We start from the raw sequence: 24850 nt of genomic DNA, 5'->3' as shown, positions 1-24850 counted from the left end.
GTGAGTGAGAGATATAAGCAGAGAGTGACAAGACTCCCCTACCAGACTTACCTATCTGGTATATTTAGTCTAACTTCGATTTGATGAAAATGTTGGCACAAGTACTGCGATATTAGTATCATCGAACCAGTGTTTGGCCTAATTTGAAATCTTATTGTTCTGAATTGAACATATATTAATGTGTTATAGACTTTGAGAAATGGATTGATTGAGGAAGAAGGTGGTTCGACCATTGTTGGATAAAGAGAATTAGAGAGGTGGGTTTAGATAGTTTTGCTCAAAAGAGATAGTTAAGGGGACCGGGGGAAGTAGATGGATCGCGAGAGAGAAAAGTAGCGAAAGAAAACGTGGAGATTTGTTTTGATAGTTTGAACACATAAATATTTTAGGGAGATTGTACCCGATTTTGGGTTTTAGATTAATTGTTGATACTAATACCCCTCTATTTTGACTCTATTTACACGAAAATGATTTTATATCATCTGTTGGATGTAATCTTTATCAAACTCCCAACAAAAACAGACGGTCAGATTTGTCCTTTATGTAATCGATTGAGTTATTTTATTATAATAGATTTAATTTTCTGAGTTGTGTCCTATGTGCCAATTGTAAAAGGGTCCGTGGGTATATGGCCCAAAATATTGTTCAAAAAGGGTTTAGGGTCCAATCTTCCCCAAAAATAGATTTTTAGTCCTTTTGCTCTTGGGTCTAAAAACCCTTAATATATATTACATAATTCCTTCCATGTCCCAGTCGTTTTTCACGGGATTTTAATGTGTGGGGCCGCACAAAAATTTCAAACGGTTTAATGTACCTTGATTTTAGGATAAATTTAGGAAAAAACGGTTAGATTCTCACGAAAATTTCTCTCTCTTCTATAATCTGTTTAGAATCAAAATCTAAACTTTCCCAAATCAATTTTCTCTCTCTTCTTTACAGATTTAATATGGAGATTTATTAGCCAAAAATATGAAGATTTATTAGAAAAAAAAAGATAGAAACAAATCATAATTTCTCTCTCCTCTAAACAGATTTGGAAATCAAATTTTCTCTTTCCTATTATCTGAATCAATCTAGGATCAATTTTGCGTGATTTGGGGGTTAATATACAAAACATATACTCCCTCTGTCCCAATTTAAAAGTCCCGTATTCCTTTTTCGTCTATCCCAAATTAAGAGTCCCATTCCTCTTTTATCATATAAAATCCATAGATTTTCCAATTATACCCGTGTTGACAATATATAATGTATTTATTACTTAATTAAAACAATTCGTATTTTGGTAATGTTTTAGAAAGAGATGAGAATAATTTGTGTTTATGGAAACTAATCATATATATAGTACTAATTTTTTTGAATTCCAAAAAACATGTTAAAAATTAATGTGGGTAAAAATGGAAAAGTAAAAGTTGTGAAAAAAAAGTTACGTTTTTAAAATGGGACTCTTAATTTGGGACGGAGGGAATATATCACTTTCTCTCACTTAACTTTCAGTTTTGGAAATAGTATATTTTTCTGGGAACATTAAAGCAGCATTTGTTTTCGTTTTTACTCATACATAAATACAAATCGAATACAAATTATGAAACAAATACGTAAATTATGTATTATTTATGACGAATAAACCATCATTAGTCAAGTATACAACGTAATTTATCAAATGTATTTGGGTCTTGTTCAGTAAATTACACATAATTTCTATTACATAACACATAATTTCTTTTACATTACACATCGTTTACATTCTGTTACCAAAAAATCGTTTACACTATATTGTCGAAGAGCATATGTAGTCTTGAGCAGGACAAACAACATTTACACTATATTGTCGAAGAGCATATCCAAATGATTTTGCACCACCAGGAAACAAATGACCAACTTCAGTAGCAAATTCCATAAGTAACAACAAAACTGCAAAAAGAAAACATATACATTTGTTAACAAAACAAACAATTTACTAGAAACGACATGTTTAATGGAATAAATTATGCATACTGTTTGTTAAACTTCATAATGTGTTAGGAGACAAACATAACGTTAGTTCGAATCACAAGGTCACTGTTATGTGAAAAAATATGTATAATGTGCAATAAATTACATATAATTTTTGGAACATTTATTGTACTATAAACGGCAACTGTTTTGTGAAAAAAGTACGCGTAATGTTGAATAAATTATATTTAATTTATGCAGATTTATAAGATGTTTTTGATATTATTTATAAAGTATGTATAATTTGTAACAAAATACATATATTTTACATTCTGTTATAAAAACATCGTACAAAAGACGTCTGCGTTAAGTATGTGTTATGTTCAGTAAACATCATGTAATGTCGTGTAAATTATATATCGTTTACATTCTGTTACAACCAAATCGTACTAGATCTACTCTGGATAAAAAATGATATGTAATTTATTGTAAACGATCCGTAATTTATGTTAAATTATATATCGTTTGCATTCAGTTATAACAAATCTTACGAGATCTTCTCTGCATCAAAAATTGTACGGAAACCTTGATGAAGATTTGAAGAAATGATCTAAAAATCTGTAACCTAAAACTACTAAAAAGTAACAAAATACATAGATACAAACACTTCTTAATCGCATTATCTTCAGTAAAGACGAATTTAACATTAACATAATAAAATCGGTTATGAATCTTAGAGAGAGAAAATCCTGAATAATGATGAAGATTTGATTAGATGATACAGAGAGAAATTCGATACTGAATTTGTAAGAATCAGTCATGAAGGATTGTCTCATCAAAATATATATCATTCAATAAATTTTTAGAGAGAGAAAGACAAGAATTTCATATTCATTTGAAACAGAATCATTTAAGAAGATGATTGTTAACCTGTTTAACAATATTAAGAAACTGTTTTTGAATATCTCTAATGAATATTAAACACAAATTTCTTTGCTTTAATGGAAGATTTTCAGTAGATTAAGGTGTAGAGAGATAATCAATTATCATAAAATAAAACAAAATCACAAAAACTAATAACTTGATTAATGTTTTACCTGATTAACAATGGTGATTTGATTTCAGCAAATCAAAAGAATATGAATCAAGGTGTCTGATTTAACGGAGGATTTACTTTCGAATCAGATGAAGAGAGAGAGAGAGAGTGCAGAGACAATAAGGTTTCGGTTAGAAAACTTACTGATTATGAGAAGATCACGGTTTCTTAATATAAAAACGTGATTGGAGAGAGAAACAGGGAGATAAAAATGGAAAATATATTTGGTGATTTTGATCTTATAACTGTTTTTATATTTAAGAAAGGTTAGTATAGGTATTAATATTTAATAGTTATTCTCGGGATTTGTGTTTTCTCTCTAGATTGAACCAAATGGACCAGATATCTATTTGTAATATTATTTTGGTTTTTATACCCTTTATGGGATTAGAAGGACTAAAAGTCCTATTAGGGCCTATTTTTTGGGCCATACACCCAAAAATTCATTGTAAAACTAGTTGCCTCTATAACAATTCCTAATTTGCATCTTAAACAATCAAAGTGGACACACACATCACACATGTTACTATCCAATTAAAATTTAAAACTAGAAGAGAATATAGATAAATGAATATGGCCAATGGGTGGTGATATTTTGGATAAGAAAGAGAGAGAAATAAAAAGAGAGTTTGGATAGAGAGAGAGAAAGTGGGAATGGCGATTCATGTAGACTACCAATTCTATGCTTTAAACTCCAAATTGAATTACAGGCAAGAATCTTTACGAAATCGTTCTCTGTGTATCAATGCAATAAGTGGCAAGAAACTTGTACAATCAGGAAAGGTCAGACCAATACCAGCAAAGGAAGCAATCACAACCATCAGCAATGAAGGCTTTCAAATGCTAGATATTAGACCTATTTGGGAGAGAGAAAAAGCACATATACCAGGATCTCTTCATGTTCCATTATTTATAAAAGATGAAGATAACACTCTTCTTACACTCCTCAAGAAATGGGTTCATTTTGGATACATTGGTCTATGGACTGGCCAAAAGTTCACCACAATAAACCCTCAATTCTTAGGTCAAGTCGAATCCTCGGTTCCCGATAAAGAGGCTAAACTACTCGTCGCCTGTGGCGAAGGACTAAGGTCAGAACATTAAAACTATATGTCTATATTTGATTACGAAAAACTTATCAAAATGTGTCATAGACAAAAACAAGCTTTACTGATTATTATGTTTTTTTAGGTCTTTAATGGCTCTCTCGAATTTACATGAAGCTGGTTACCAAAATTTAGGGTGGTTAGTGGGCGGATTCAATCAAGCGAGGGATACTGATTTCCCGAATGTTGAAGGGACCGATAATAAATTACAATATGCAACTATTGGAGGTGTATCTTATTACTTCCTTCAACTTATTATACTTTTAGAAAGTGTGGGTAAGAAGAGTTCATAATTATCCTTAATTCCTTGTGGACATTACTTCAAGAATGTTCATTAATCATTCATGTCTTCCTATATTATACTACTATATACATTCTAATATTTAAGAGAGAATGATTGTTTTTTTTCCTTTGGAAATAGTTGTCTAACTGATTTAGTGTTTGATTTTGAGTAATCTTAAACATTTGTGGTTGTAAAGAAGATTATTTATTAGTGTTAACATATTTTAAATCATTAAATGATTTAAATTAAAGCTTTTGCATGTGCTAATAGATGATTTCACACCCTAAGCACACCAACAAAGAATAATTTATGGTCTGATTTTCATTTCGCCTTCCAGATATGACTAACATGGTCGTTCAGACCCTTACATATATATATATATGTATATTAAGCTTCTAATTTTTGCTCATTTCTAACCGTTCAGTTTCAACGTTAGGATTTAAACCGTTTTTTTCTAGTTATCGTAGTTTTTGTCAGTTTTCTCTTTATAATGTTGTCAATTCACCTATGTTAGTCGGAAATATCACGTCAGATGGGATCTCAGAATACTACTTTTATTCAAATTTGAATAGACTCGAAAATTCTCATTTTAGATCATCTCTATCTCTCCCTCTCCCTAGTCTTTGCTACACTTTCTCACTCTAAATTAATAAGACAGTTGATCTTCCCGTTAGGTATGGGGTATAAGTCGATTTTTTTTTTTTAGCTTTTCCTATTATTTTTGTTTTTTTGTTCAATATTGAATAATAAGAGCTTCTTTGATAGAGTCAACAAAATGGTGAACTCCTTTCTCCCGCCACCACTCTGGTAGTCTTTCTTCTTTTCACCCACTTTTGTTGACCATTTGAATCTTCTGCGTTGGAAAAAAACCCAGTCTCTCTCTCTCTCCATTCTTGCACTTTCTCTCTCTCTACTATGGTAGGAAGTCCTGAAAAGCAAAAAAGTACTCTGTTTTCTTCATCTACTTCATTTCTACCTTTTTGTCTTCTCCGATGAAGAATAAACCAGAACTATTCATCTTCTCTTTTAAATCCCACAATTCTTTCAGTCTCAGATGATGAAAACTTCTAATCCTTTTTTTACTCTTACCCATTTACCAGTAATCATCATTACTATCATCTTTCCATTGATACTACTTGTTAATGGATTTGGGTCTTCTTCTACCATCGCCATTAGTTCTAGCTCAGGAACTGTTTGTGGAATTGTTGCTGAAGAATCTACCCAGAGAATTGAATGTTACAGAGGAAATCAGAGCATTTCGATCCAACCCAGTATTTCTTATGAGGGAATTTCAGGTGGGAAAGATTTCTTTTGTGGGTTAAGTTCAGGAGGATTTAGTTTCTTTTGTTGGGATTCTAGGGTTTCTAACTTTCAATCTAGACGGGTTTACTTCAATTCTAGTGTTAGTTTGAGAGATTTAACAGTTGGGGAAGATCATGTTTGTGCAATTAGGAGAGATAATGGGGTTGTTAATTGTTGGAGAGGTGAGAATGGAAGATTTCCTTCTCCACCTAGATTACAGTTTCTCTCTCTAACTTCAGGTAGAGGTTTTTCATGTGGGATTTCGAGGACAAATCGAACAGTTCATTGTTGGGGTAGTAGTAGAAATTTTACAGCTTTTGATATTCAGAACCAATTTGGGGATACTTCTATGTTAAGTTTAAATGCTGGAGATTCTCATGTTTGTGGGTTTAGTATTAATGGAAGTTTGATATGTAAAGGAAAAAATGATTTTGGGCAACTAGATTTTCCCTCTTTGTTGAATTCAACTAGGGTTTTGGAAATTTCTAGTCTTTCATTAGGTGAGAATCATAGCTGTGGAATTCGAAAATTGAATAGAACTGTTGTTTGTTGGGGAGGAAAAGGAAGGTTTTCTGTAGAATCAGTAAAAGAAATATCATTTGAATCTGTTGTTGCTGGTTCAAATTTCACTTGTGGATTGACATCTTCAAATTTTTCATTGATTTGTTGGGGACCAAAGTTTTCTATAAACCCTAATTCTTCAAGGATTGATCTTCCATTGCCCAAACTTATTCCAGGACCTTGTACTCAAGATTCTTGTAGCAGTTGTGGTGTTTATCCTGATTCAAATTCACTTTGTTCTGGTTCTGGCAATATTTGCAGACAATGTGAGGACGAAACTAGAGTTCTAACACCACCACTACAACCGCCACCATTATCACCACCACCACCACCTCAGATTCCTTCAAGAAAATCATCATTTTGGACTGCAAGAAACAAGGGTTTTCTTGCATTTGCAATTGTTGGATCGATTGGAGTTGTTTCAGGTATCTTCACTGTAATTTATTGTCTTTGGCCTGGACTTTGTTGTTTCAGGCAACAAAAGATTCATAATTCTGTTCAACCCACAATCACTAGAGGTAATTCTAATCATACCCATAGTGGAAGTAGTTCATTAACTCCTCCATTTTCAAGATCCGCAACCATTAGAAGACAGATATCCGGAATAATGAGACGACAAAGAAGTGGAACTTCTTCGTCAAAACATATAGATAGAGGTCAACAATTCACATTATCCGAACTTGCTATAGCTACAAATCAGTTCTCTTTAGAGAACAAAATCGGCGGAGGAAGTTTCGGATCAGTTTACAGAGGAAAACTCTTTGATGGCCGAGAAGTTGCCATTAAAAGAGGTGAGAATGGATCAAAAACGAAGAAATTTGAGGATAAAGAAACTGCATTTCAATCCGAACTAGAATTCTTATCTCGTCTTCACCATAAACATCTAGTCGGGTTAGTAGGATTTTGTGAAGATAACGACGAGAGACTTTTAGTTTATGAGTATATGAAACATGGGTCACTCTATGATCATTTACATTCGAAGAACAATATCGAAAAAAGTAGTAGCATTTTGAATTCATGGAAAATGAGAATCAAAATTCTATTAGATTCTGCAAGAGGAATCGAATACCTTCATGTTTATGCAGTACCACCGATAATTCATAGAGATATAAAGTCTTCGAATATCTTATTGGATTCAAATTGGATGGCAAAAGTATCTGATTTTGGGTTATCAATAATGGGACCAGAATCAGAAGGAGAAACAATGGCAGTAAAAGCAGCTGGAACAGTTGGATATATGGATCCTGAGTATTATGGATTGAATGTTTTGACATCAAAAACGGATATCTATTGTTTTGGTGTCGTTTTACTTGAGATATTAACTGGTAAGAGAGCAATTTTAAAAGATGAAGAAGATGGTGGAAGTTTGATTAGAATGGTGGAATTTGTTGTGCCAAAGATAATGGGTGGAGGGTTATGGGAAATTTTGGATATAAGAGTAGGGAAACCAGAGGGAAGTGAAGCCGAGGCGGTGGAACTAGTAGCTTATATGGGTTTGGAGTGTGTCAAAGTCGAGGGTAAAGATCGCCCGATGATTACAGATATTGTCGCTAACCTTGAGAGAGCTCTAGCACTCTGTGACGATACCCACGAAGAAATCACCATTGTTTCTCGGTGAATATTCAAATTCAAGAAGAAAGAAGTAAGATTCTTTTACATTGTAATTTATTTGTGTACAAATCTTTAAAGTTTTATATTCGATTTTTGTATGCGAGTCCATGCAAATTTTTCGCTATAAATAACACATTTAGTATTTAGAAACTCGCTAGAATTCGTTCGACTAATCCTAAGTCCTAACTTACTCAAAAAAGAATCACGTTACGAAAGTAGAACTTTGAAACATCATAATAATAATCCATATAAGTAAATGTTAGTACAAGACTAATTTCAGATAAACTCGAACCGAATAAGAAGCTTAACAGATCTGTATTTCTCTCCCTTGTGGTTGTAAAGGGGAACTGCTCGAATCCCTGTTCTTATCTCTGAGACGGGTAAACATGTTTGTCCTCCAAAATCATCGTTTCCTGTCGGATCAAACTCGTTAACTTCGATTTGAAGCAAAGCAAGTTCAGGAACAGTCAATGGGAATAGAAATTCTTCATCCCAATCAGGTGTCCAGTCATCTTCAATCATCTTAGTTTGCTTCATGACTGAATCTTTTCTTACTCCAGCAATCCCAATCTATCATCGAAAATCTTTCAACCATCAGTAACTAGAAATAGATTTTTGCAACTGTTTAGCGAACTCATCTTAGGATTTGAAATTTTATCATCTTACCCGTGTATAGAAATCCGGTGGAGAGCATAAATCGAAGTGAGTATGATGGAAATCTAAGTGCCATCCTTCCCCCATATAAACTTTCACCTATGAAAGTAAAAGCGAATCTCGAGTTACAGTTTAAACAAAAATAGAGAAGTACAGAGTTAGATCCAGTTGTACTTATACCTTCAAAGTTTTCTTCACTGGTAAATTTTCTCTGAAATGGAAGATCCTATCATATGGACCTCCATGTTTGAGAAGAAAATCAGGTTTTTTAACATACCCACACCCTCCATTTGCTTTAAACATTCCATGCATCAACCATAGCGATCTACCATATCCCTAAATAGAAAGAAATCAAATGTCTGAGCAAAGAAATCTGATATCCGACTCAAGATATTAAACTGTTTTTTTCTTATCTGAGTCGTGTGTCTGACTCGGGCTGACATTAGTTCTGTTTGAGTTAAACATAAAATAAGTCTCGATTAAGAGTTGATTATTTGAAATAATTTTAATGACTGTTGTTCCCATGACCAAAACTAGTAAGACTCAGACCTCGTAGATTTAGACAAGTGAGATTCATTCAGACAGTCATAAAAAAAAAATAAACACCTGCATATTAAGTGCAACCATTTGAGCTCCATGTAACCATCCCATTAATGGATTGTAATTTGATGAGTTGATTCTTGAACCCTTTGGATAAACCCTTAGAAAATTCTTCTGGGTAAACCTAATTCATATTTGAATACAGTTATCAAATAAAAAAACTTCAATAAAGATAGCTGAAAACGGCGAAATCAGGATAAGCTCTTCAGTGAATATTTTAGTTCTTTTATGTACCTGACCATATGGGTACTATGAGTTTGTGCAGTTTTCTGTAGCTTTTCTTCACTTATACTAAGACGACAGACTTTATCTGGATGTACTCTTAAGATGTCATTCATTTCACCCTTTGCTTTCTCACCATGAATGGCAATTAGAGATTTATACTCAAGTGCTTCTGTATTCTGAATCTTGTCGTTTCGATCGATCTATTAACATATGAAAAACTCGAAAATCAGTAGGAAAATTCGATGGTGATAGTCTAATTTTTAGTGAACAAGCCTTAGTTACCTTCATGTCACCTTCAAAACCAAGGACTTCTTCTTCCCAAGAATATTCGATCTTTATATTGCGTGCAGTACCCGTCTCTTTTTTCTTATTCTCATTAGATTCCTCGTGTTCCTTTGGTGGTTTTGTTGATATAAGGATTCGATTCTTTAACGATTCGGGTGAATGAAATTCTGTTGATTTTTCTTTACCAGGGATAAATAGCATTTTTCCAAATGTTTGAGTTATCATCTAAAAGTGAATTGAATTTGATTTCAGTGACGAAATGTATAAAGTTTTAGAAAAAAGACCAGAGAGCTAATTTATTACCTCAGCTACTTTAGTTTGAAGATTAGGAGTAAGATGATCTTCTAACGTTATTATAACAGGATATGGAGATTTAGCAAAAGCATGATCCTTTATTGCTCTCAAACATTTAATGAGTTCTACTTGACGCGTTAGTGTCCTAAAAAGATAATCTTACAGAATGTTAACAGTCTGCTTGCTCTAAAAGCTCGAGAGAATATCATACTATATAAAGAGAGAAAGAGAGTACCATCCGTGAAGAACATCGATGTTATCTTTAGAGGCATTTGGCCATAAATCTAGCTCAATAACTCTAACACTATTGTGTAGAGCTTCAATGATGGGGACTTCGCTGGAATCACTGCTGAATTGATTCCCGGTTAAGTAGGAATTGTGTCCTGTATATATGAAATAATGCGACATTGGGGCATTCATATCATGATGTACCTGTCAACAAAACGTTTGTATGTAAGATTTGACTTCTGGTTTTCACATTGGAGAGACACGCTTAGTTAAATTAATAGTAACCTAAATTTTAAGAAATATATATTTATAAGAGTCTCATTTTACTTAAGTATTTGAATAAGAGGTGATGACCGATAACTATGGGTGCATTCACACAGCACGATACACGCAGATGGGTGTTTAGAACACATAGCTCTTCAATGGTGTATTAATGAACATGTTCTAACCTTTTATTGCGCACATCCTCTCTCTATTAATCAACTTAATGAGTTACAAATGTATTTTTACCGCTTTTCTATGTCTTCTAAACATCATCGATCAAAGTTTGGCACCAGACCTCTAAATTCTCAGTCAGGCCAAAAGTATAGCTTGAAAATCTCCAACAAGAACTAATGAAAATCTTATGAAAGATCAAGAACCTCTCCATTAATATCCAAAAACTAGAAAGTAATGAGAGAGAAGGAAAGAAGGGGATGGTTGAGATTACCTTGTTTAAAAGAGGAGGATTGGAATCACTTAGGAGATATCTAAAGAAAGCTTCAATATGGAGTTCACCTTTTCTTAGTTGTTTATATTTGTGTGGATGTTTGAATAAGTCTTTCAAATCTTCCATTATCTTATGTGCATCTTCTTTACTTGCATTTTTTTCTCCTTGGTACTCAATCAAGAAACTCTGGAGCTGATCAACTGTCATAATTCCGTTTTCGGAGTATCGACTGAATATCATTTTTACATCTTCCGGTGGTTCTGATATTTCTAGCCTGAATATTCGTCTGAAACAACAACATACTTTGTATGTTAATTTTGATGTCATGAAAAAATTTAGACTGTTTTTTTTAGGAAGAGGGGACAGAGTAAATGGCAATGGAGCTTAGGTTGGGACCAAAAGACTAACATAGAACTTGGAGTTTATAGGAGGTCTGGCTTAAAGAGAATATCTTGTAAAGTTTTGTGGATTTGTGCATGCCAGCTTTATAGGACGCTAATGATATTATCTGCTTTGTCACTTTAAAGTTTAACGGCTTTAAAACGTGTAAGTAGAAAATGATGTTCTTTCCTTAGAAAGGGCGCACTCTTTCCTCTCATTTGATGTTGGGTTGATTTACAATGCACTACCCTCCAAAGTTTTGAGTAGAGATTACTAAGTTAATAACGTGTTACAGGATCGTTCAAGTCGACCTCCTATGGTGTTAGTGGAGCAAACCCAATGTAAGAGGTCAACCTCTCAATTTTTGGAGTCACACTTTTTCAACTCCAATGTCGGACTTTTTTTCAACTCCAATGTCGGACTTCAACAGGGACTCTAATATTGTTTGCTTTCAAAGCTCGTCACGCCACCCAATAAAGTGCTTATTCCCTTACAAAGTAACACCACATTTCCATCCCATCCTATGTGGTATTGATTTACAAAATAACATAAAGAAAGAATTTTATGATTGAAGTCTGAAGAGGTGCTTGTTTTGTCAAAATATGATAGGTATCAAGTTCTATTCTGTCTATCTTTTTGGTATGAAAGTTGTTTCCAACTATACATATATCAACTTTAATGTAAATGGAGAGATTGAAGTGGGGTCTTTACCTCTCTCTAACTTCCTTCATAATTCATGTTCTTTCTTTGATGGCCATTAATTGTTCTCCAAACGAGTTTACACTAATTTAATGCTAGTTGAGAGAGGAAAATTATAAGGCCTAAAATTCGGGTCAAAATATCAAATGAAGTCCGATCCGGAATAATAATGCAAAAAAAAATCCAAAATTTGAAATTACAAAACATTTAAATTTCTGAACTAAACACAATGTGCTCTCAACAATTTTGTATTTGCTCTCAACAATTCTTTAAATGTATGAACAAATTTGTTTTTGTTCACACATGATTAAAAACATAATTATATATGTTGTCACAGTTTCAAAAGTGTTGCAACAGTTTCAAAAGTGTTTCAAAATTGGATTATTTTTTTACATTATTATTCCCGAGTGATTTTTTTTCGTATTTGGACCCAAATCTTGGACTTTTCTTACATAGACCCATCAACAACACATGTTTCACATATCTTAAGGAAAAGAAAAAAAAATTATAAATTTTTTTGTTGAGAATAGCCTCTTTAGTTTTCTTCTTTTTATTGTCTGAAAAAGAATATGCCAATAGGTACCCCCACTAAAATAGAATATTGGTTGAGTGGGTCTCTAGAAATTCTTTCTTATATTATCATCTCATTTTTCATTTCTTAAATCATTGCCACACAGATTTATACCTATACAAATCTTGAAAGATCAGAAGTATTTGTCCTAATGAAGACAATGAATTACAGTATATATTTTCACCAAGCGGATCAACTTCACTAAAAAAACATTTTATTTTGAAAATTTTCGAAGGTGTTTATCTTTTCGTTTCGGAATGATGTAAATCACTCTATGCTAGCATGCAATGTAAGAGTATCACCATTTAGATTGAAGAAGAAGGAAAGTTTTCTATGATGAGCATAGCCATATAAACGGCCATGAACTTTGATTTGAAGCAAAGCCAGCTCCAGAATCCTTTTCCTTTGTTATCTTTTTCGTTTGATCGGTTAATATTCCTCTTTCTCACTCACTCTATGATTCTCTTCCACTTTTAAGTTCTTTCCTTTCTTTGTTCTCTCACTCATTTAATTTTCTCTATCTTATTCTTCCTTCTCCACGTTTTTAGGTTACCCACACAGTTCACTCGAGGGGTATTCTATCTTCACAGGTTCCAGCCTGTTGTGAGGAGGTGCTTATAAAATATTGCTCCTCAATTACTAGGGTCTGGATTCCATAAAAGTTCCAAACTGGGTCGAGGCCTATGAAGCAGGCCCTGTTTAATCTTATCCAGAAGTGTTACTGGCACTACAACTTTAATAAGCCCCAACCATTGTTGAAGGCAAACCACCTAAGACACGTTAGGGATGCAGAGTTTTTGTTGGGAAGTTCTAAGGCGCCTCCTGTAAGTGTTAAAGGTGCCTCACTGAAGGCAAATTTGAGGATTCTTTGGAGGTGTCTTTAACACTTCCGCATGCCGCCTTATAAAAATTTCGATCTTTTTTTTGGGTAGTAATAACATACCCCTTCGTTATCCGGCCAGCAAAACCACCTACATTTCTCAGATTTTCCGAACCCTAAGTGTGATATAGTAACAAAGAAAGAAGAAATGGAAGAGGTGAACGGTTAAAGTCTTGAAGTGAATCAATATAATGTAGATGGAGATTATTGAATCGCAACAGAGGAGAGAAACGATGAACACCATGATGACTACGGTGAAAGAAGATGAAGATGGAACTGAAAATTTTCTTTTCTTACATTTCCTTGATATGGGCTTAACCATTGACTTCATCCGAGTTCGTAGACCAAGTCAAGAATGCCGGTCAAAACTAGCGGAGCCTATAACTTCCACTCTGAATATTGAGTGTGGCGAGAGAGTATAGACTCAACATAGAAAATCGATTTTGGATTGTACAATGTTCTAAACGAGATCGCGAAGTATATCACCTTCTCACATATATTTCAGATTTTGTAAGAAGTGGAGATGGAAAACATTACAGGATAGATCAACATTTCATGTTACTTCATGACATTTCACCTGCTTATGATATTCTTCTGATGTATCAATCACATAAACCCTAAACACAAGGATCACATGATGTCATTTGATCAAGGAGATTCCAACTGATCAGGGTAGTCCCAACACCACTACCACTTGGTTTCTGTCTATGTTCTAAATTTTTCTGAATCCATTCAAATCCTTGTGGAGTTCTCTTATCGATCAATTTTTAGGTAAAAAGATGTAGCAGGAGAAAAGAAAGAGGCTGAAACTAATTGAAGAGAAAACAAGTTCAATACAAAGCAGAAAGGAATATAATAGTGTGAAACCGAAAAAGAAATCTGGTTTGTCATAGATAAGATGGCGAAGAACCAGAAACTGAACATAGCAAGGAACAAGCTGACTCGACTCAGGAATTTGATCAAAGCTTTTTTGTAAACAAGTTACTTCAACGAGGCCCAATATTCTCACCCTAGAAAGTTTTAATCGAGATGTAATAACCAACCTGCAAAGAGGAAAAGAAGCGGTCTTGAAACGATCTACTACTCCAAAAATGGCCCCAATTCGAGAGATGTTTACAGTTCTATCTCATTCCTCATCTAGGGTTTTCAAGGACCCCATCTATTCTTTTTAGGATACTTTCTATTGAATGGCTATCAAAAGCTAAAGAGGATAAGAAGAATTCCAACCCTAGCTAACCAGACCTTATCCATACCACTTCATCAAGTAGAAACATTCACTAAACAAGGAAGAAACAGAAAAAACCTAAGAATATGAACCAATCAAACAAATAATGGTCTTTTAGTTTCAATCTACAACAATCCAATAAAGGGCATTCGAATTTCTAACAATCATTGACCTAGAGAACTCCGAAAACTACTAATCATTCAAGCAAAATATAGATCGCTTACACTTTTAAACCGAAACTCAATGAAGAAATCATACTAAACTAAGCACAACCCACATTATGAATTCATTCAAATACCCATTTAGCATATAATTTAGGATTTTCCCAAACCAACATTTCAAGTTTTTCAACATTTGAATCAAAACATAACAAACAAAACTCTTTAGGTATATGTGATGATAGAAACTAAACACAATAACAAGAAATTATATTATAGATCACCACATCTATCTATGTAACCCAAGATAACAGATACTATTTTTACCTAATTGATCAAACAGATACCTAGGTTTTCATTGATGATTTGATAGATAGATAGATTGTTACCTTTCGAATAAGCAGCTTATTCCGATCGATTCGCAAACCTTTCAACGTTCTTCTCATTAAGATTCAATCCAACCATAGCTTCTCCCAATCCACAGCTCACATCAGCAAGAATATCAGGATCACTATAATGAGTAACAGCTTGAACAATTGCCCTGGCACGTTTAGCAGGATCACCACTTTTGAAAACACCAGAACCAACAAAAACACCATCACAACCCAATTGCATCATCAAAGCAGCATCAGCAGGTGTTGCAACACCACCGGCGGCAAACTGAACCACCGGAAGTCTACCTAATTGTTTAGTTTGCATAACCAAATCGTACGGTGCTGATATCTTCTTAGCGAAAGAGAAAACTTCATCATCATCCATATTACGAAGAACCCTAATATCTCCCATTACTGATCTAACATGACGAACTGCTTCAACCACATTACCAGTTCCAGCCTCACCTTTAGTTCTAATCATGGCAGCACCTTCTCTAATCCGACGAAGAGCTTCACCTAGATTACGACAACCACAAACAAACGGAATCCTGAAATTATGTTTGTTAATGTGGTGTTCTTCATCAGCTAGGGTTAGAACTTCACTTTCATCAATATAATCAACACCGATAGCTTCAAGGATTTGAGCTTCAACGAAATGACCGATTCGAGCTTTAGCCATAACAGGAATTGTTACAGCTTGTTTGATTTCTTTGATTAAACCAGGATCGGACATACGAGCAACACCACCTTGAGCACGAATATCAGCAGGAACACGTTCAAGTGCCATTACAGCACAAGCACCAGCTTCTTCAGCAATTCTAGCTTGTTCAGCATTAACGACATCCATGATAACACCTCCACGAAGCATCTGAGCTAAACCTACTTTTACAGAAAATGGTGAGGTTTTTGCTTCTGTTATTGTTCCATTACCGTATACTGTAACAACACCGCTTCCAGCCATTTAGTGAGAGAAACTGATGAAAATCTCCAGAAACCTGCAAAATTGGAAAGAGATACAAACAAAACGAAGGTTATAGTGAGATGAAGAATTGTAGAAATAAACTTAATGAAAACCCTAGAAATCAGGTTTAAGAGAGAGAAAGTTGAAATGATTTGAGAGAGAGAGAGAGAGAGGCGTTACTGATGGAGAGGGGGCTGAGGGGAGAGAGAGAGCGGCTAGAGATGAGGAAAGGAGATAAATAGAGAAAAAAGGTCTTGAACGATTCTAGTGGTAAGATAAAGAAAATGTTTCTTTTGATGTTTTATGACATTATACAAAACTTACCCGTAAATAAAAGGGTAAATAAAATCAATTAAAGATAGCTCATCCGGGACAAATATGGTAATTGACTGGAAAATCTACGTGAGTGTTTCCGTGTTGGTAGAAATGTAAGATCACCAGTTAGATTTCACTGTTTATTTCTCTCTTTCGATCTATTGTTTGGATAAAATAGATGTCCAAATTTTAAGTTGGATGGTGTGAACCAGCCTTCTAAGTTGCTAGTGATACTGTCCGTTTAGCACACCTAGACCTCACGGTTTTAAAAGGCCTCACTATAGAAGGGTGTTTAACTCTTAAGAGGAGCACCAGACTCCACCTCACCAATAATGTGGGATTGCTTTACAACAGATTTTAGGTTTTTTGCGTCAATTCGGGGATATTTGAATAAAAAAAATTTAAAAAACTCAACATAATTGTTTTGTTATGGGATATGAGAGGTCTTGATTGGAGGTAGAGAGAGCTCCCCTTTTTCCAATCTAAATGAGAGGTCAAGGTGTTTCAAAGTTTTCTCACTTATTCCTTGTGTTCTCATGGAAGTTCTTTTGGTTTTCATTTATAATTGGAGTATTTCATCAAAGGTATGACTTACTATGACTCATCAAGTGCGATTTTGTGGTGAATGTGTTTAAGAAAGGGTTAATTCCGTTTTGGCATTTAAATTGTGACCAACTCGCCGTTTTGGCTCACATATGTGTGTGGCAGTTTGATTTGGTTTCTAAAAAGTTAAAAAGATTTCAATTTTTTCCGGAACTATCTTTGGAGGCTAAAATAGAATTATTTCTAAAAAATTAAACACATAAAAGTCACCTCATTTCTCCCTCTTTCCGTGAGAATAGCCTCACATGGGAGAAAGGATAACTAGCAACCAAGAATATGATGTATAAGACCTCTCTACTCATTGTCAATTGGTTTTGAGTTGGATGACCACAAACTTAACATGGTATTAGAGCTAGGCCCACACGTGATAGACTTAAAAGCAACATGTGCTCCACGTCATTCGAAACAAAAAAATCAAGTGTTAGGATAACCACGCCACACGTGAGGGGGCGTGTGAGAATAGTCTCACATGAGAGAAGGATAACTAGCAACCAAGAATATAATGTATAAGTCCTCTCCACTCATTGCCAATTGGTTTTGAGTTGGATGACCACAAACTTAACACTCTCCTCGACTTCATCCCTCATGCTGCCTCATCTTCTTTTTCTTCTTCTCCGGTGAAAGTCGTCGACCAAACAATTTTTTGGCCGACGACCTCTAAAAAAAACTCTCTGTCTCTCTTCCCCCTCTCTTTTTATTTTCTCGTGCGGAGAGCCCTTTGTCGTCCAAATCTGGGAAACCCAGACTTTCCAGGTCTAGAAAAACCAGATCTTGAAGGTCTGGTTCTTTTTTCGTTTAGAGGTCGTCGGCCGACGACCTTCACCAGAGAAGAAGAAGAAGAAGATGAAGTGGCATGAGGGATGAAGTGGAGGAGAGAGGTGATGAAATTGAGGAAAGAGATGGAGATATGAGGTTGCTTTTATGTGTTAAATTTTTTTAGAAATATTTCATTTTGACCCCCAAGGGTAATTTCAGAAAAAGTTGAAATGTTTTTGGTCTTTGGTGGATAAATCAATCTGTCGGACACTTATGGAGCTCAAAACGGTGAGTCGGCCGCAAATTTGAGACCAAAACGAAAATAACCTCTTACAAAACTAGTTGTTTTATGTTTTTTATTTAAATTTGTATATTTTGTGTCACTTTATATTAAAAAATATATCGAAACCTTGCTTTTTCGAGTAATAACTACTTTTACAATAACATATGTTATTGTTAAGTACAATGAATAATACAACACTATAACAAATATCATTTTGTATCAACGTGGTTGAACTTTTGTGATATTGAGATTCTCACATTTTCACTTTCCTTTCCTTTTTTCTAGAAGGTAGAAGAGTAAATCTCCTTTATCACTCATTCACTCCAACATGGTTGTTGGTAAAGAGTAAATTTTTTTACCCATAATACTGCCTCTAGTTTAGCCTTTTTCTCATATTGAAGTTTGAGTTTCCTCATAATTGCAAATCCTAATACTAATGCCTTATGGACTTACCTAACATGTTTTGTAAGTAAATACTATCTTTGACCCAAAATGAATGTCCATAGACAGTTATGGATATTATTTATATTGACCTAGTATGTATCTTTTTCTAAATGAGATATGAAATCCGACTCACAAGTTGAATTAGCTTTTCTCAACAAAAAAAAAGTTGAATTAGCTTGAGACGTGTTCTAAAATATTTCTATTTTCTTATGAGATCCTGATAGTTGATTCGAGCGGATTTTGTATTTCCATTCAAACCATGAGATAAAAACAAGAATAACATCTTAGGTTGTATTGTTCAACTTTCAACAAAAAAAGAAAAAAAGTTGTGTTGTTCATAAAACCTAAAGGCCTGACATATTTGGCGTGCTTTGAGGGGTGGCAAGAGTGCTCTCACACTTGCTCCATTTTTCATACACAATATATTTATTTGGTACCATTTATTGATTTTAAGACTCTAAACACAATGAAAACCGATTCAACTAATGAGCCATCGAGCCTGATAACCATTGTTAAAATATTCTGATTAAAATATAGTATGGGATCTTTGTATTCTCTCAACTAGGATTGTAGAGTAACCATAAAGAAAAACTAATAAGCTTCGTATAGTTTAACAACTTCAACACATTTTGGACAAACTTAATAGTTTGTAAGAACCATATGGTCCTAGTAAAGAGTTGGCAAAGAAATTCCTTCGTCTCAGTAACATTAGAGAGAATGTGCGAAGTGATATTTTCTTTACTACGATTATCTACCTACTAAAAATGAGCATGAAACCTCAATAAAATTGTGTTTTCATTCTCGCAATCGTAGTTTTTTAGGCGCCTCACATTATGGTTAGATGTATTTTCCACAACCAAAACTTTTTAGTTAGGGCACATATAGTAAGAACATGGTGGCCTTTAGAACTTCCTTCTCACAAATATGAAGCCAATAAGTAAAACTTTACAGTAATGTGTCCTAATGTCCAAGTCTAGTGAAGTTAGGTCTGTAATTGGAGTTCATATTTGGATTTTATCCAACATTTTCCTATCCCCTAACAAGATAATAATACATATAGATGAACAATATAAGAAGATACATAACGCAAACCGCATCTCTTAATTTTATATAAAGTTTCCACATACAACACTGACATACATTTGTCCTAGATTATATAACAGTGATTCCGAACTAAAGCGAACCGAGAAAGATATTATTACAAGGTGAAAGGCCAGGAAACGTATTCTGGCTTAACTATCGAAACTATAGTAATCTAAAGCTACCATATAGTACTGATTATATTACATTTTGCAACAGCAAAATCAGAGATGGTGAAGCTAAGGAATAAATAACCTTCTGCTAGATAACTAGTAACAGACTTAAGCTTATAAGTGGACACTCTTAAATGAGGCACATTATTACTTATTCCTTTTAGCTTCATACAACTGATTTTAGTAGGAGCAACTAGCTAGTATGTACTTCGACAATATGAGATATATTTTCTATACAACTAATTAATAGATACAGATAGCTATCTTACCGAAATGGGTTTGCTGTTTACTGCTCAAACCGCGAAAATCTTCCTCAGTTTCTTCATTTTTCTGAGACAGATTGGACAAACACCATCATCTTCTATAATCCTGCAAAATTAGCAATTTGATTTCACATTATCAATCTTGAAATTTTCTTTTCCTTGCACATTTGGGGCAGTTTACTAGTTAAGTAGTGAAATTTTTTAGTACCTTTCTCCGCACGTAAAACATGTTGCAGAATGTCCGCACGGAAGGAAAAAACAGTCCCTTGGAGAATCAAAGCAAATTGTACATATATGGGGAGGATTTTTGCGTTCTATTTCGTTTTCGTGTTTTGCTTCAGTTGAATGAGCTATAAGCGAGTTTTTAAGATCTTCCTCATCATGTGATAGAGAACCGTAAGAAGAACCTAAACTCAAAATCTCATCATCTTTATGTGTAAGTAATGGGGTTCTCTCATCTCCACTAGTTGAATGCATCATTGTACATACTATGTAGATGAGAAAGAATAAGAATGCCATTGCACCTGAAAATAAGCACATGAAGAGATCAGGAGAGAGAGAGAGAGATCAAGAGAGAAAGAGATCAGGAGAGAGAGAGAGAGAGAGAGAGAGATGACCTGAAGCAACAAAATACACTATCCATCTTGGCTGATATGAAATTTTAAATAACCAATCATCTGGGGTAGTACCCTGAAAGAACCAAAACAAGTTTGTTTCTTTATGAAATATAAGCACGATTGTTTGAAAAATATTGAACATAGGGTAGATGGAGGGAAAAACTTTCCCATTCCCAACTCCATGGGATTCATAGCTGATGTATTCAAGATCTAGAAGCTCTACAAAAATCCATCGCTGATCTATTTGAAGTAATTGAACTAGCGAAGAGCTCTATTACGATTTACGAAGGGCCCGAGAAACTTGATAGTCCTCTTATCAATGTCTGGCAGGATCGAGTGACTGAAGTTTCTTGAATCCCATGTAGTGACTTAAAAGTTTTGTTGAAAGTTTGGGCTAAACCAGCTAAACTAGTTTTAAGGAGGGAAATGATGGAACTTGTAATTATAGAGCAGGAGGCACTAAGAAAGATGCAACTTCAAACAGGAAAGAAGGCAAAAAAAAAACTTAAATAAGACCTACTGGTTCTGGACCAGGAAAAGATAGAACCGCAACATTTGAACGAAGAATATGAAGCTTTAAACTGCATTGACCGTTGCTTAAGGAACATTTGTAATATGCGTTTGTTGTATTATACGAAGAAGCTCGTATACTTAGGTTCAGTTGCACCTGTTAAAAATACACAAAAACGATGAAGATCATATATGAGTACATGACAAGTTTAACTTGAAATATTTTCTTTTCATTCAATCAACAAAAGTAACACAGGGAGAGAGAGAGAGATACGTGGTGTTAAATATGATAAGATAAGGTTATTGAGATGCCACCAGATTATCAATTTTATATATTTCATAATAGGTCCGCTGAAGAACATAAATAAACAGTTGAATCAAAACAACAAACATATTACGTATTTAGAAAGTTTACCTCTACCTCCTCTGGATTCATGTTACCCACAGCAATGTAGTACTCAGAAGCCTTGGAAATTTTCTGTTGAATTCGACCACTTCCTGAGATATAATGTGTACAATGGCTTCAGTGTTACTTGAGCATACTAGAGACCAGAAAAAGAGGAATCAGAATTACTTGACCCGTTTTAACTTACCATGAATAACATTCCAAGATGATGTGATATTAGGATGTGATGAATCTTCAACCCATTCCGCAATGTTTTCTTTATCTGCATATTCACACTAAAGTTAAGTCTGAAAACCTAGAGACATGCAACAACAAGAAAACGACCACAAGGATGAATAGGCACACTGTCAAGTGTCAACATCTATGTTAAGTGTGCCAATCTCGGGTACTCGTATTGGGCACTTAGATATTCTTTTGGGTACTTCTATCACTTCAGTAGGTATAACTTAGGATTTTTGTATATATCTTGTGTGACCTTGCACACATTGTGTTAGCCAAGACAACCAGGGAAAATATTATCCTTCATCAGAAACAAAAGACAGAACAATCCTAATAAGAATATAAGTTCTGGGAAGGATAAAAAAACATATCTACGAGCCTACGACACCCAAAATATACAAAATGGATGAGTTCATAAGCCTCGAGATATGTTACACAAAGTGTTGTTCTTGAAGATATATTAACTAGTATCATAAAGTAAAGCAAAAAAATGAAGGAAGAAATCGACCAGCAATCTCAACCAAGGTACAGCAAGTGGCAAGGCTCAATATGAAAAAGCACTGTATTGGCTATTATTACGTCGCAACTATTTCACTACGGCTTAGAAATACAGAAATATAAGCTGCATAGAAAAAGAGTTAGAGAAAGTTCCAAGAATAAATTTCAGCTTAGTGTTGTGAACTTACCTTCGGAAACTATAAGGTATAGTGCAGAAGAGTATGGATTTTTGACACGGTACATAATATCAAGTTCAGACCCTTGATTCAGATAATAGTCCCATTCCTACAAAAGGCATTGAAAAGATAAACTTAGTTTCAGAAAATTTGGCTAAGTATCAAAAAGGGAAAATTGACCAAAACTTCCTACGCCAAAATTATTTGAGTAAGAAAGGATCCATCAATTTTTTTAGGCTTCCGCTCTCCATGTAAGTTGGCATGGTTTGTGCAGGTTCGCACAAGAAGCTTAAGCCTAAAAGACATTGGCATGTGCACGCCTTTTTAACCACGACCAACAGGTAGTTTTGGGTCTTCAAATTTTGTATCAAAAACTAGATGATGAAGTCAAATGCATAGTCAACTTGAAAGCAGAATGTGGCCTTCGAGAAAACTGGAAAAGGAAATGATTACAAGAAATGGGATAAGTTTTGCCTTATGTGAATTTGCTGGAACGGATGCTTCATAACTATCAGACCAATTTGTCTGAACATCAAGTGGAGGAGGACTATAAAACCCATATAGCACTGGACCGTGTTTCGGATTGCTCACTTCTTTCACCTACTTAAATCAACCAAACATTATATTGCTTTAGTTTCTAAAATAACCAAGATCAAGTAAAACTTGGGGAAAAGAAATATCACCTGAATTTTATTCACAAAGAAGGGGTTTGCTTTCAACAAGAGAGAGCAATGTTTTCCAACTCGCAAATCCTCCGACGGGTAGAACCCAATGAGCATAGTCATGGATAGCGCTATATAAAATTATCGCATAAAGAACCCAAATCAAACATTATAACAAAACCAAAGTAAGAAGTTTCACAACTTAAGGTGGTGGTTGTTTATTCGTCTGAATATGACTCGTCTGAATCTGATTCGTCTGTTTTGGTCAAGGGTGCAATAGCCATTCATGACATATCAAACAACAGAATCTTACTTCCACACTTATTTTATATCCAACGTGCTCAAAATCACCACCACCCAGCCATTCAGACAATTCAGACACACGACTCAGTGATAAAATAAACACTCTAAAATCAACCCAAGTCAGACCAATCAGACTAATAGATCTGAATTTTTTTTTCAAAAAAACACCTGAAGTCCAAAATAATCAATTATTCAGAATTAACGTGTGGAAACATGAAATTCATCAACGGGGAAAAAAAGAAAAAGGATCGTACAAAAGAACCAGAAGAGAACGAGCAAGATGAGGTAGGACCAAGCTTCATCCATCTTCTGAGAAGATGACCAATCCGAAATTGTAAAGCTTACTCGATATGAATCACTTCTCCTCTCTCCATTATGCTCTTCTCCCTCATCTACTTGGACCTGCAACGATGGTGAGATGGAAGAAGTAACCGAACTAAAAGAACCGCCATTAACGAAATCATGTTCTTCCATTCTGCTAAAAATATACCTAGAATAAGGAATATCAAGAGGACAGATAATAACCGACATACGGATGGGTTTTAGAGAGAGAAAGTTCTAGAATGAAGTTCTAAACCCTAACTTACTGATGAGTATTTGAAGATTAAAGTTTGAAATAGAGATTTAGTGGTGGTTAATTCGCTTACCAAATCAACAACCAGTCTCGTGTTCTTCTTTTCTCCCTCTCTCTCTCTTTCTCTTTCTCTCTCTAAAAATCAAGAATGGTAGGTAACTGCTAATACTAGATCTCTCTGGTTCGCATTTCGCTTTCATATTTTAATTTTTCTTTTGTTTCTGTTTCCTTCCCGCTAAACAGAAATACCACAAATTTGAAATACCACCCTTTATATTTCTCTTTTTGTGATTTATTCTATTCGGGAATTTTGCTCAATTGCGAGGATTGGGGTGCAATTGAGCAATTTTGCCCCGGCCCAATGAAGATGATGGTTATGGTGGTGCTGGTTCTGGCGGCCGAAGAGATGGAAGGGGTGGAATTTGGTGGATCTAATTGGGCAGAAGAATCTTCATCATATTAGAGTCATGATCCCGCTGTTGATTTCGTCTATGAGTGGTGGTGGTGTCTGGAGTACTCTACGATGGCGGTGTTTTAGTGGTGTTTCAGTAGCAGTGGTGGGTGGTGCGAAGAACAGTGGAAGAGAGAGATAATTAGTATATCTATATTTTAGTACAATAAATTGGCGGTTCTCCGGCGACGGTTTTCCGGCGATAGCGGCGGTGGTTATTTTAGTTTTTTTCCAGTTTTTTTGTCAGACCTTTAGGATCTCCTTTCACGATCTATAGGATCTTTTTGTCGACCTTTAGGCAGGGGCGGCCCAGGCCCAAAGCGGCTGCTTTGGGCCTCAATTTTTGAAGGGCCCCAAAATACAAGTTTATTAGAGGCACCTC

At 34.8% G+C, this 24850-nt stretch overlaps 4 protein-coding genes and 1 pseudogene across 9 annotated transcripts; 2 read left to right on the top strand and 3 right to left on the bottom strand.

Moving 5' to 3' along the window:
- Window positions 1-3564: 3564 nt before the first annotated feature.
- Window positions 3565-8041, top strand: LOC147568454 (Rhodanese/Cell cycle control phosphatase superfamily protein). Of its 2 annotated transcripts, XR_015231042.1 has the most exons (3): window positions 3565-4119; window positions 4220-4729; window positions 5183-8041. XR_015231042.1 is itself a non-coding variant. In XM_086654896.1 (2 exons), the coding sequence occupies exons 1-2, from the start codon at window positions 3683-3685 to the stop codon at window positions 4425-4427; spliced, it is 645 nt and encodes a 214-aa protein (XP_086511022.1). In that variant the 5' UTR covers window positions 3565-3682; the 3' UTR covers window positions 4428-8041. The 2 variants fall into 2 exon arrangements, 1 of the variants encoding a protein (XP_086511022.1); XM_086654896.1 differs by having other exon boundaries at window positions 4220-8041.
- On the top strand, window positions 5472-8041 carry LOC147568453 (putative serine/threonine-protein kinase-like protein CCR3 pseudogene; annotated as a pseudogene). The gene has a single exon (XR_015231041.1). The product of XR_015231041.1 is annotated as a putative serine/threonine-protein kinase-like protein CCR3 pseudogene (transcript).
- Window positions 8042-8113: 72 nt separating this feature from the next.
- LOC147568452 (phosphoinositide phospholipase C 2-like) lies at window positions 8114-11603 on the bottom strand. Its single transcript, XM_086654895.1, has 9 exons — window positions 10887-11603; window positions 10185-10381; window positions 9959-10094; window positions 9653-9880; window positions 9380-9570; window positions 9152-9269; window positions 8726-8881; window positions 8558-8644; window positions 8114-8461 (listed from the first exon to the last, which is right to left on the bottom strand). Exons 1-9 carry the CDS (start codon window positions 11211-11213, stop codon window positions 8168-8170), a joined length of 1734 nt encoding a protein of 577 aa, XP_086511021.1. The 5' UTR covers window positions 11214-11603; the 3' UTR covers window positions 8114-8167.
- Window positions 11604-14920: 3317 nt separating this feature from the next.
- On the bottom strand, window positions 14921-16535 carry RSR4 (Aldolase-type TIM barrel family protein). Its single transcript, XM_086654894.1, has 2 exons — window positions 16316-16535; window positions 14921-16169 (listed from the first exon to the last, which is right to left on the bottom strand). Exon 2 carries the CDS (start codon window positions 16133-16135, stop codon window positions 15206-15208), a length of 930 nt encoding a protein of 309 aa, XP_086511020.1. The 5' UTR covers window positions 16136-16169; window positions 16316-16535; the 3' UTR covers window positions 14921-15205.
- Window positions 16536-19618: 3083 nt separating this feature from the next.
- LOC147568450 (E3 ubiquitin-protein ligase APD2-like) lies at window positions 19619-24287 on the bottom strand. Of its 4 annotated transcripts, none has more exons than XM_086654893.1 (11): window positions 24091-24287; window positions 23698-23845; window positions 23162-23271; window positions 22953-23078; window positions 22491-22587; window positions 21773-21847; window positions 21595-21677; window positions 21190-21336; window positions 20670-20742; window positions 20261-20576; window positions 19619-20158 (listed from the first exon to the last, which is right to left on the bottom strand). In XM_086654893.1, exons 2-11 carry the CDS (start codon window positions 23747-23749, stop codon window positions 20083-20085), a joined length of 1155 nt encoding a protein of 384 aa, XP_086511019.1. In that variant the 5' UTR covers window positions 23750-23845; window positions 24091-24287; the 3' UTR covers window positions 19619-20082. The 4 variants fall into 4 exon arrangements, with proteins under 4 accessions (XP_086511019.1, XP_086511016.1, XP_086511017.1 ...); XM_086654890.1 differs by having other exon boundaries at window positions 23698-23918; window positions 24091-24202; XM_086654891.1 differs by having other exon boundaries at window positions 23698-23933; window positions 24091-24161.
- Window positions 24288-24850: the final 563 nt, after the last annotated feature.

The sequence above is a fragment of the Eschscholzia californica genome, unplaced genomic scaffold (genome assembly GCF_041429995.1).
Source record: "Eschscholzia californica isolate CP2 unplaced genomic scaffold, dmEscCali1.0.p SCAF_1, whole genome shotgun sequence".
NCBI lineage: Eukaryota > Viridiplantae > Streptophyta > Magnoliopsida > Ranunculales > Papaveraceae > Eschscholzia > Eschscholzia californica.
Note: the sequence above shows the minus strand (reverse complement) of the source record. Positions and strands in the feature narration are given on the sequence as shown.

Coding starts and splice junctions, on each gene's coding strand:
- LOC147568454 (XM_086654896.1), top strand. CDS start 3,683: ATGGCGATTCATGTAGACTACCAATTCTATGCTTTAAACTCCAAATTG. Junction 4,120..4,219: donor GCCTGTGGCGAAGGACTAAG/GTCAGAACATTA, acceptor ATGTTTTTTTAG/GTCTTTAATGGCTCTCTCGA.
- LOC147568452 (XM_086654895.1), bottom strand. CDS start 11,213: ATGACATCAAAATTAACATACAAAGTATGTTGTTGTTTCAGACGAATA. Junction 9,270..9,379: donor CATAGTACCCATATGGTCAG/GTACATAAAAGA, acceptor AATATGAATTAG/GTTTACCCAGAAGAATTTTC. Junction 8,645..8,725: donor CAGTGAAGAAAACTTTGAAG/GTATAAGTACAA, acceptor TTACTTTCATAG/GTGAAAGTTTATATGGGGGA.
- RSR4 (XM_086654894.1), bottom strand. CDS start 16,135: ATGGCTGGAAGCGGTGTTGTTACAGTATACGGTAATGGAACAATAACA.
- LOC147568450 (XM_086654889.1), bottom strand. CDS start 23,974: ATGTCGGTTATTATCTGTCCTCTTGATATTCCTTATTCTAGGTATATT. Junction 22,588..22,952: donor TTCCAGCAAATTCACATAAG/GCAAAACTTATC, acceptor TGCCTTTTGTAG/GAATGGGACTATTATCTGAA. Junction 20,159..20,260: donor TGTTTTACGTGCGGAGAAAG/GTACTAAAAAAT, acceptor CTAATTTTGCAG/GATTATAGAAGATGATGGTG.